We start from the raw sequence: 12,842 nt of genomic DNA on the forward strand, positions 1-12,842 counted from the left end.
GTAGCTTATACATCTTTTCTTTTATTGTGAAAAAAAGTATTTTCTTTTATTGTTAAGTAACCAAGACAGATACGGACCATGCCCTATATTTCGTTTTCCATGGTTTAAATATAGCCTTTCCTAAATTTCCAGGGCTTGCCTTACGTATACCGCAACAGTTCTCTATCCAGTTTCCTTCGTGACGGCCTGAGGACTTGGTTATAGGCGAACAACAAGGCTAAACATCATTAAATTTTCGACCATTTAAAAACTGAAAACAAAGTGACGCATTCGACATTAATCGTGACAATCAAAGAGACTAGTTCGTGTTTTTGGAGAAAAGCAACCACCTTGTAAAATGACCAATACCTGCTGCTGCATATTCCTTCTGTGTGTCCTAATAATTGTTGATTCTCAAATTCAAATAGCGAAGGTGAAAAATCAAGAACTAAAACTTAACACTCCGGATGACGGTCGCGGTGCTTCGCAGGAACGTGTGCCGGGGTTCCGTATGAAAAGATAAAAAATTTATACCGGGGTTCGTAAGTTAATTCGATTTCAATACAGTTTGATTTTCCAGTAAATGAATTTTTCAATTTTTAAAGATTGTAATATTCATAAATGATTGTAGTACTCAAAATTGTTAGTAGTTTTACATAGAATGTGTCAAAATATACATGCATGTCATATTAATAAATGTAAATTAACTGTTTAAAACTTGTTCTTTTAGATCCTTCAAGTGGCTTTACATGTATTGATATTATTAAATTTCAATATTTCGAGCAGGGATATTTTTCACAAAGAATGAATTGCAATTGAAACTAAAAGAATTAAATGCCTACACAAGCAGCACTAGTAAGAGTCCTGTATGGCAGAAAAAGTTCAGGAAACCTTACGGCTATTCCTCGCGTTTTAAAAGTACCAGTAATTATTACTATTCGGGGGATCATGACGGTGACCATTGTTGTCCTACGTAAGTAAATGTAAAAATTTCTATTCTTAGTTAATCTTTATAAAATTATCCACGAATGATTTACTCCTATAAATGTTTTACATCACTATTTTTTTTAAATAAACATTGAATTTTAAAAGTGATAAAACGGTCTTAATTATTCCGATATGAATCAAGTTCATATTTAACGTTATCATTTTCCTTTTTTTCCTTCACTTCATTAAAGGCTAATTTTGAATTATAGGTACCGTGATTTGATTTTCCCTCCTGTCTTATATAACACGAGAGGAGTACTTCGTTACATTGTTCATTTCCCCGACAGTCAACCAGACCCCATGTATCAATTCATACCGAGGGGGAGATGTGTGTAAGTAGTCCATCTAGGTTTCTCACGCACCTGTTCAATGTGCGAAAAAAGCATTCAAATCTTACAGTATTAAAAAAAAACTAAATTTTATTCCTTCGCTCTTTGAGACGAGTGTCAATTTTGATATTTGAACTTTTTAAGTTTATTTCAGAAATATAGATTAATGAAAAGGTATTTACCCTTACGTGTATTTGGCAAAGACTAAAGAGTGGTTTGTGCAATGAAGATTAAAGGGCCGTTTTAATCCAATATTGAATTTTTTTTATTACACCGTCTTCTTACGATTTCTTCTTTCTTTTACTTTTCTTTTGCTTTCAAGTAAGTCATATTTCAATTTCAAATATATGACCCTTTTCACAATTATTAAATCATCCAAAACATACATGTACTTAAATTTTGTTTAAATACATCGTTAATAACTCGTTTGAGTCTTTTATCTCTCTTTACTCAATTTTTGTCTTCTTTGCAAATTCACACACATTCACCATCTTTTATAAAATAAATTGTATTTGCTTAAAATGATAAATATTTTCTTGAGATCGAGAGTCTTTGTTAAGATTTTATTTTAAAAAGAAAATTTGAAAACAGACTTTTTTATAGTACAAAAATGTTTGCTTAAATAAACGATTTGATCCATGTCCTTTGTAAACGACACAGAAGAATTGGCCGTTTACAAAAATTCTTTGCTTTCGCTGAAAAAAAAAGTTTTTCCGTCATGCTTGTACGAGGGTTGATCCAAAAGTAATGTCACAGTGTCCATATCTTTTATATTTGGCGTCATATTATCAAATATTATATACCAAAAGATGCACAAATATAAATTTAATTAAACTTTAATTTTTCATTCAATAATGTTTAACTGAATTTATTTTATAGATGTTAAAAACATATAAGATAGGGGGTGTCGCCGCGTCAAAACCGAACGTGACAAATTAAAGTGTACTTTTTTAAGTAGAAAAAAGACCAACACTTAAAAAGCATCTTTTAAAAGCGCCTAAACGCAAAATACTTTAAAAGACAAAAATTTACATCATTTTCTAGTCTTAAATTGAAAATTATATGACATCAATGACAATTTAAAAAAAAAAAAAAAAAACATCGTTGATTTATTATGGTGCATTGAAAAAAGGAAATGTCAAAATGGACAAAAAAGCCAAAACAAACTGTAATGCATTTTTGCTTCAAAATGGAGAAATCGCCAGTAGAGACAGTTACGTTGATTCACCAGAATTTCGGAGGAAAGAATGTAAATAAGAGACGTGTTTAGATGGTTTCAGCGATTTTCGGTGGGTGATGGGTCATTAAATGCTCAGCAGATGACAAGAAAACCGAAAGATGGGAGGGCGGACGGAAATGTTCAATGGTGCATGACGTTGTCAGATAGACAGACGGATAGAGCGATATGTGAAATTTTAAGTTGGTCTTTTACTACTGTTCAATGAATTTTGACAGAATTAATTATGAAAAAATGAGTGTACGATGGGAACTAAGGGTAAGAAAGTGAAATTTGTGAACGTGTTCGTGGATATCAAATCTCAAATATTTTTTAATGAAACGAAGGGAAGCGTTTAAATGTATGACGGCGCGTATCCGTCATATGACGTTATTTAGCTGCGGCGACTACCATAATCGCACGTTGTATATAATCCGATATTTTGAAAAGTATAAATCATGTTGAATTGAAATTCTCAGGTCTGATTTGAAATAAATATAGCTTTCATCATTTATAATTTTGTTGTTTTACGTCGACGGATAGCGATTTTATCGAAGTTGTGACATTACTTTTGGATCAACCCTCGTAATAACATATAGAATTTTAAAAATAGCAAAGTTGCTGTACTGGGGAGCTCAAAGTCATTAAATATAGACTTTCCATGTGTTTTCATTGCGTATTTCTAATCAGGAAGTTTTGACCATTTTTGCCTTTTTATATCTTTAGATCTGGAGGTAGCTGTAACAGGTGTCTACAGGAGAACGCCCTCCACTCCGTGCTCGTGATTGACTGGACAGCACCCCCATATTTCGAGTTTGACGATTTCTACCTAGAGAGTTATTGTTCTTGTAAAGATCGTTAATTATAAATGCAATTACTGTAGATCACTTAATTTTCGCGACACCTTATTTTCGCGAGATAATCATTGACTCTTTATTAGCGAGACAAAATTTTCATGAATTGTGGTCAGTGCTTTATATAATCTTAAGGAATTCTATTATAAGCGAGAATGAAATTTTCGCGAGCATACTGTCTCGCGTAATTACGCGAAAATAAAGTTCTCGCGAATAAAAAGTGATTTACAGTAATTGATGCACCATTTTCATTAATATTTCATCTATTGTGTGTGTATGCAGAGTTTTTGTGACGTATCGTGTGATTGTCATTAGTATACTGTAAACATCGGTCTAGGAATATATCTTATTGTTCAGCATTCTCGATTTGGCAATGACGGAGCACTTTTCAGTTTTTATCCCCATGACGTCAATCCTCCGATTCGTCAAGAGAATAACAATACCATGAGTCAAATTCTATTCACGGCATACGAAGGAAATCCCCAGTTTCTTGTGTCAACAAGCAACCAACTGAAAAAGTTGTGAAAAGACATAGAGTTAGATTACAGTCCAACTCAGATTTCTCTCAAGTTTGATTTATACCACTTGTCTGCTCGAATATATCGTTGTACGGTACTCCTGATGTTTCTCATACAAATTCACTACTGTTAATATTTTAGTGAGGAATAAAGAAATACGAGGGGTTATCAAAAAGTTCGTGGACTAGAGCCATAAAATTAAAACCGCTTTAGGCACATCAATGAATTTTAAATTATCTAGTTGGCATCATCTTTTCTATCTAGAGAATAAATCACAAATCATAAATTTTATTTTCTAATAAATTAGTAATGTTTTTGTAAGCAATGGAATGTCCAGGCGGCGCAACCTTGAACATGACGTTTTTGCGACCTATGTTTAACTGAGAAAAACTCTAAAGATATGAATATTTGACATCCAAAAATCCCGTAAATTCAGGTATGTGTCGGAACACAATTGTTCCATGAAATTCTCACTTCATTCTGGAAGTTCTTTGAAATTTTATCGTAAATTTTACATGGAATGTCCAAACAAATGTGGCCTTGAAAATGACGTCAAAAGAGGGGAGGGATTTCCTTTTCCAACATTCTTTAAAGTTTTGCCCCTGAAAAAAACTGGTATAGACCTACGAAATTGTTTAATTTGCTACATAGAAATAATGTGTGTCCAGAGTACTTGTTTTTTAATGTCAAAATAGATTCAGAGAAAACTGGGATAAACAGTTAATGTCGATTTGTAGTCAAGGTGTGAAAAATCAATCACGTTAAAAAATGACGTTGATCATGTGTCATAGATGTTGAACTACCAAAAGCAAAATATGCTGGCACAATTAAGCCAGGATCTCTCCCAATGCATAAATCCATTTGGAATATTATATTCACTGAAAGCCGCTGTTAATGACATTTTAAAGTCATGTAAACAATGCGGGTGAAAGTCCTTACTCACCTCCAGGGAATTTCATCAAAAAAGTGTTTGAGGTAGAAGAAGCGGACATTGAAAAAAATGACGTTGTCGGACGTCATAAAAATAAATGACGACAGCGCCGGATGGTCAAATGATGTCATTTTTATTTTATAATAATTTGGCAAATAATGAACACATCGGGCTAAAATTTTCAACATGTCTTTATTTTTGGTTGTTTTATGTTTCATATAAATTTTGAAAGCACAGACTACATAATCAGTAGTACTAATTTTATAGCCTCAGTCCACGAACTTTTTGATAACCCGACATAGGTTTAAATAGTAGAACATTTAATGGAACATGCTGTATATTTTTTTTTTATAAAGTAAGTGATTTTATGAAGTTAAGGAATCCAGTATCTGTTTGGTAATCCAAATTCACTTTGATGACTGGAAATGTAAAAAAAATAATTAAAACTGACTTATGATTTTGAGGAATTCTCTGCTTAGGGGAGCCATTTGCAACATATGTTGCAACCACTATTGAAATAACGACCACAATTGAAATAATTTTATCAATAGTGGTTGAGAGTGCATTTCAATAACAAACATAGGTAATAACCCCTATTGAAATACAACCACTATTGAAATAATTATTTCAAAAGTGGGTGAGAGTGCATTTCAATTACAAACATAGATAGTAGCCACTATTGAATTAAGACTACTATTGAAAAAAATATTTCAATAGTGGGTGAGATTCATTTCAATAACAAACATAGGTTGCAGCCATATTGGAATAATGTTCACTTTTGAAATAAAAGTTTCAATATGGATTAAATTATTGATTTCAATAGTGCTTTGAACAACAATGAATCCAATATATATTGAAATAATTATTTCAAATGTTGCTGAGGCGGTGTAACTTTTCTTTCAATACTGGCAGTATATCAATAGTGGTTGAAACCTATGGTTACCATATTGAAATATACTCTCTGACACCCACTATTAAATAATTATTTCAGCAGTGCTCGTATTTCAATAGTGGTTGAAACCTATGGTTATTATTGTCGTATTTCAATAGTGGTTATTACTATTTATGTTTGTTATATTGAAATGCACTCTCACCCACAATTGATATACTAGTAATTATTTTAATAGTGGTCGTATTTCAATAGTGGTTACTAATTATGTTTGCAATTGAAATGCACTCTCAACCACTAATGATATAATTATTTGAAAAGTGGTCGTATTTCAATAGTGATTACTAACTATGTTTGCTATTGAAATGCACTTTCAACGCCTATTGATATAATTATTTCAATAGTGGTCGTTATTATACCCCCCGCTTGAAAAGCGGGAGGGTATATAGTAATCGGTATTTCCGTCCGTCTGTCTGTACGTCCGTCCGTCTGTTACGCTTTGGGGTACCTATCTCTTATCCGCAACTCCTCTCATACCACTGAAGGAAATTTAATGAAACTTTCACAGAATCTTTATTATATATTGCCATTGTGACCTCCTATTTCACTTTTGTTCTGTCGTATATTTTGGATTTTCCAACGCAAAACATGGACACTGCCATTATATTCATATGGGAGGCGGGGGTATCATTTAGTGAGGTCATGGTCGTGATGTCAACACTTAACAGTATATAAAAGATTTTCTTATCAGTTTTACTATAGACAGTACACACCAGACTTGGCTCTGATCAAAATGAGGGGTTTCTGCGTCTTTGTCATCTGTGTCTTGTTTGCAGGTATGTCATGTTCATTTTTTGTTGCAGTTTATTTCACACCATTTTTACTCATCCTGTATACATGTGGAACAATCTCTCGGTAACAACCCCGTTTTTAACAAAAAGATGAATGGTTTGATTAATTGTACATATAGGTATGTAACTTCTTTCATATTTCATTTTTCTTTCGATGTTATAAAGTACTACACATGATGGTCTAGAAGAACTGTGAGAAATGAGCTTACAGAATTTAATCCCCGTAATGGAGATGATGGAGGTCATATTTTGCAGTGGGAAACACAAAATATCAAAACGTAGAATAGGATGGGCAGAATAGCACTATGTAATCAAGATTCTATCAAAGCTAGGTCGCATTATATAAAATGCCTCATTAAAGCTGACATGAACTCTTAAAAAGGCATCATTTTTCATCTTTGTACGACTTACTACATTCCTGTACGCCTTTGTCCGCCATATTTCTTCGATTCCGCCATATTTAATCGAACATTTTTGGCCACCTGTTCCTGCTATATATAGCCTTTTACAATTGTTTCACTTGAGTGATTTTCTATCCTGGCTGTCGACATGTGCACATCTCCGATAGCATAGTTTTTAGAAATCCATAAACTGACTAATACATGTTTGAAAAGTAAAAAATCAACAAAAACTAGAACTATACCGAGAATTAAATTATTTTTGAATGCATTTGCTGCAATATAGAAAATACACTTACACGGAATACATTCAAGTAGAGCAAAAATTCCATGCAGGTCAGTCGAGAAAACGCGTCAAACGCAGTGATAGAAATATTTACCTGAATACTGCTATCGTTACAGGGATGTGCACATATCGAAAGAATTATCCTATTTTACTTTTATTGAAAAATGCATCTCAGAAATCATGTAATCCATTGCTAACTCAACAGTAAAAACTGCTTGGACACACGTGGTCCATGCCGATCATTTTATTTGGTCAGGGAAAATATCAAAGGTTGAAAGCGCCGTGGGGTTGACTGAAGAAAATGCAAATAATTTTTTTTCAAGAATAAACATTACTCTTGTCTGTAAATGGTGTAAATAAAGTTTTGAAAACATGGTTTAACTTCATCAAATTTATAATAAAGCATGCATTATTACGAATCATTCACCTTTTGAAGATATGAAGATATTTTCCTGTGAAAGGGGGGGGGGGGTAATAAAACATGCATAACACTCTCATAAAAATATTTTAAGAAAAACGTCTGAAACAGATCGGATTTCTTTATGATCAAATATAATCAAATAAATACTGTGTATTGGCTTTGTTAGACCTAATATAATTTGATTTAAAGTTATTTATAATTTTATGCACAAGGAAAGAAAAAGTGAGCAAATTCACATACCCCACGCTCCCACAAAAGTCGAAGTGCTGAAATCCACAGAAAAAATAAAGGAATCGTAATCTCCTTGTAATATGCACATATATACACATTGTGTTCTAAATATCTGCAAAGTTTGACGAAATTGTGTGCAGCGGTTTATGAGGAATTGCCCTGACAAACTGCTCATCTTTATATTCAAGATATCGCCAAAATCTAAATGTAAAAGTGCGGAAATTCCCGAAAAAATAAAGATTTCGGAATTTCCTGGTAATGTGCAAATACAGACACATTGACTCCTTTAAATATCTCGAAAGTTCGACAAAACTCTGTGCATTAGTTTATAAGAAGTTGCGCTGACCAAAAAAAAGGGCTGACTGATGGGTCCAAAACATTACACCTCACGCAACTTGTTGCGAGGGGTATAATAAACGAGTTTGATTCTGTGGTACAATGATAATGAAAATAGAATTTAATGTGAATTAAATTTCTAGACATAAATAATTAATGATTACTAGAAAAAGCAGATAAAAAGAGAGAGGAAACCCCCCGTGAGGATTTCCGCATTCTACCTACAATTACCTTAAAAATTCCATTGTCTGTTGTCCAGGTTCAGCATATACATGTAAGTGTCGGAACCGGGGGTAGCTTTTTTACAAATATATACTTAGTATAGACATTGAATATTGCTGCGTAGCCCCCCCCCCCCAGTATATGTTAAAAAAGAGGAAAGTGTTGGTGTTTGGTATGGTGGCATATTTCTGCCCCCTACATACAAGATAGATTATGTTAACATGCAAGAAAATTATGTAAACATGCAAGATAATTATGTCTACATGCAAGGTAATAATGTTGACATGCAAGTTACAAATCTTGTATGCGAATCTAATTTTGATATGGTTGAAATGACGTACGTAAGCCCGTAACTGACATCGTAGATGCAAGATGCACCATAATTATGACAAGATGCGGTTTACTTATTTTAACATTCGAAATAATTATGTAGACATGCAACTTATTTATGTGAGCATGCAAGTAAATTATGTTAACATGCAAGATAACTATGTGAACATGCTACTTATTTATGTCAACATGCGACTTATGTCAACATGCGAGTTATATTTTTACATACAAGATATTTACAATGTATGTCAACATGCAAGATAATAAGTTGCATATCAACTTACATATCTTGCATGTTAACATAATTATCTTGCATGTCGACATACAAAAGTAGCATGTTGACATAATTATCTTGCATGATGGCATAAAAAAGTTGCATGTTGACATAAATAAGTCGCATCTCTACATAATTATGTTGCATCTTGCATCTAAAATGTCAGATACAGGCGTTAGTAAGTACAATTACTTATATTTAAATTATATTTTCTTATAAGATTGGTAACTTGCATGTCAACATAATTAACTTGCATGTTGACATAAATATGTTGCATGTCTACATAATTATGTTGCATGTTAACATATTTATCTTGCATATAGGGGGCAGAAATATGCCACCATAGTTTGGAGAAAAATTTTGTTATTGAAGTTCGAACCAACCTCCCCCCCCCCCCCTTTCCCCCACACGAAATAGGATATTCGTGTTTAGGAAAAGGACATTTCCCCCTTTTTTTAAGCTTGTCAGATTTAAACAATTTCTTTGCACTTAGCCCCCCCAACACACACACACACACACACACTTTCAATTTGCTTCCGACGCCAATGCGTTTGAGAAGGTATTTGAGAAAGTTCCCAATGTACCCATTTCTGTGATGTATACTTCACGTTTATTATATCTCCCGCTTGAAAAGTGGAAGGGTATATAGTAATAGTCTGTCCGTCCGTCGGTCTGCTAAGCTTTGGGGTACCCGTCTCTTATCCGCAAATCCTCTTATACCACTTAGTGAAATTATATAAAACTTTCACAGAATCTTATAGGTTTATTACATATTACCATTGTGCACCTCCTATTTTACGTTTTGATCCGACACGTATTTTGGGTTTAGCGACAACAGCAAATATGGACTTTGCCATTATAACCATATGGGAGGCGGGGTATCATTTAGTGAGCTCATTGCTCACAATACCTCTAGTTTCTCTTTCAATTTGGCCGTTTGGGTTAACTTCTCGTCCAAATTAAAATTATTATTCAATTTATGAAGTTTCGACATCCCGCCTGAAAAAAAATCCTTGATCTGTCCTAAGGCTTAATAAATGGACAGCACAAAGTGCGTAGGATCTTATACCTATTACTGCCCTAAGAGATGCATGGTTACGGAGTGAGAGAGAGAGGGAGAGAGAGAAAGAAAGAGAGAGAGAGTTAGTTCAATATACAAAAGAGTAAATAAAAATTATCCGTATTCAACCAGTGTCAAGACTCCCTACCCTAGCTTTTAAAATTATCTCCCAAATACTCCTACAGAAATTATTTTTAAATATAAAAAAAATAGCTAGACTACCAGGCAGGGATACTGAAATCTCGAAAGTCTCTCTATAACACCATAATTATAAAACATTTATACATACCTCAAAATGCACATACTTTGTGGTCGGAGTGACACATTTAAAAAAAAAAAAATTCAAAATTGAATTCGGCAGAGATGTCTGTCGATCTTGCAAGAATATTTAGATTACGGTCATGTCAATTATTTTTGCACCCCCCCCCCCCGCCTAAAATATCAAATGCCTAAATGTCAATCTGAACAGGGGATGGCATTTCTTCGTGTGTTTGTGTGTTAAAGAAGGTATAGATCTATGTACACATAAAAATTGTATTCTGGTTAATTGCTTTTAAGATTTGAAGTAAATAATTACCGTACATCAAATTACTTGGTTTAGATTTGAGATTAGTACTACAATTATCAGTTATAATTGACAAATGAATTTTGCGACGCAAACCAACTGCAGACTATATACATGACTTTGTATAGAATGTATATTAGAACTACATGCAGATAGACAATTCACAATTATAGCCTATGAACAGCAGTTATAATACCCCCCTTCAGCCGCGCAAATACCAAATAACTTCTCTTTCCACTTGTGATATTTTCCCTGACCAAAATCTGATCAGCACGGACTAGGTGTATCGATGTGCTTGTCTGTACGGAGTAATCACAGTGTGTTTACTATTGAGCTTTTACGGAGTTTATTTCTTTTTTGTGATGCATATTTCAATAAATGGAATTCAGGGTGTATATCACTTGACTTGTGCACATCTTCGAACCGATGCAGTAACCTTATTACCAGGTATGGGTACGTTTACAGCGTTCGAGGCGTTTTCTCGATATGCACCAATTGCATAGGGGCTGCAAATCAAAGACGTTGGTTGTTTTGTGCCATTCAAATGATAATAATTTCAAAATGTGTTTGCAGATTTTACTGCTTTTTATTTCAAGTTTATTCTGCATAAATGGCGCACTGTAAAAATACGTACTCGTGCATCTAAATTTCTCAGCAAACTTGCATTTTTTTTCTTTTGATTCAAATCAATAATTATTCAGAAATATGATTATTATTTTGTTTATTGTGGTTTTGAAATGTCTTGATCTCCTTATGTGTTCTCATATATGCTTTACCATCGGAGATGTGCACAAGTCGATACCCAAACCAAAAAATCATTCAACTGTAACGAGCGCATTGGGGTATACATCGTTACAATGAGACAAGGTATCTGAAAGAAATATGGCGGAATACGGCTATCGTTGGTATGAAACAAGTCGTACATAGATGAAAATGTTGCGTTTTTAAGAATTCATGTCAGCTTTAAAATATACTTAGTCAGCAGTTTCAAATAAGAAATGAGACCTCCAATGATATGTTAAAAAAAAGACAGTGCCATGGTTTTTTTCCCCATGGGAAGCCCCAAATATGTATTTGATCGAAACGTAAAAAGGAGGTAGGTATAAGAACAAAAGATTTTGGAAGAATCTCAATGAATTTATTCTTTGGTATAGGAGCAGTAACGGGTGTAAAAAGGGGTATAAAAATAGAATACAAAAATCCTTCATTTAAAAAATTGTCAATTTTTCCCAAGCTTTGATCTCCTCTGATATTTTTTTTATTTCAGATATAAATATACGTTATTTTTTCTCCTTTAGCGTCAGTTTGCTCTGCAGCCTCTTTTAGGAGAGGCTGTGTTGGACAGATTTTCCAATGTTTCGTCAGCCCATGTGAGGTTGCCAAGTGTTCGTATCCAAATGCTCACTGTGTGTAAGTAAAGCATGTACAAATATTAACCTGTTAGATTGTATTGTATAAATAAATGATAATAAACGTTTCTTTGTAAACTATCCTGAAGTGAGACCCGTTAAATTCTTAGCGTAAAGTGGAAAATAATACTTTTTTGTTTAGGGCTGACTACTGCAATGGATGTACCGCTGTTTGGTATCATGGCCATACAAAACTAACCACTGAACAGTGTGCCTAAACAACGACACCGCCACCATTTTAATATGTTTATTGACGTATTAAACATGTATCAATATTGCTGTTGAAGCTGTTTTGTTTTTTTGAATCATGTACATGTGTTGCAACCACTATTGAAATACCGACCACTATTGAAATAATTATTTCAATTGTGGTTGAGAGAGAGAGAGCATTTCAATAAGAAGCATAGGTTGCAACCACTATTGAAATACGACCAGTATTGAAATAATTATTTCAACGAATATTATGGTTGAGAGTGCATTTCAATAACAAACGTAGGCTGCACCATTATTGAAATACGACCACTATTGAAAAAATTATGTCAATAGTGGTTGAGAGTGTATTTCAGTAACACACATAGGTTGCAACCACTATACTTGAAACTATGTTCACTATTGAAATAACGTTTTCAATAGTGATTGAAGTAATGATTTCAAAACTGATTTAAATAATTATTTTGATAGATGCTTATAATTGATCCAATAACACAGCCACACTGCAAGGCATTTTGCTGTTTAATGTCTTGACGAGTAGACGTT

The 12,842-nt window shown here is 33.6% G+C and overlaps 1 protein-coding gene and 1 long non-coding RNA gene across 2 annotated transcripts; both read left to right on the forward strand.

Moving 5' to 3' along the window:
* Window positions 1-459: 459 nt before the first annotated feature.
* LOC134254233 (uncharacterized) lies at window positions 460-3,382 on the forward strand (the record flags this gene model as incomplete). The annotated part of the gene is made up of 4 exons (XM_062736782.1): window positions 460-517; window positions 766-952; window positions 1,176-1,298; window positions 3,238-3,382. Coding segments are annotated over 4 exons (504 nt in total), but the record flags the coding sequence as incomplete, so codon positions are not given.
* An 8,583-nt stretch (window positions 3,383-11,965) lies between these two features.
* Window positions 11,966-12,366, forward strand: LOC134254225 (uncharacterized). The gene is made up of 2 exons (XR_009989275.1): window positions 11,966-12,087; window positions 12,229-12,366. It is a non-coding gene; the product is annotated as an uncharacterized LOC134254225 (long non-coding RNA).
* The last annotated feature ends 476 nt before the right edge of the window (window positions 12,367-12,842 follow it).

This window comes from Saccostrea cucullata, unplaced genomic scaffold (genome assembly GCF_032062105.1).
Source record: "Saccostrea cucullata isolate Sc308-1 unplaced genomic scaffold, CSIRO_AGI_Scuc_v1 ctg4070, whole genome shotgun sequence".
Lineage (NCBI taxonomy): Eukaryota > Metazoa > Mollusca > Bivalvia > Ostreida > Ostreidae > Saccostrea > Saccostrea cuccullata.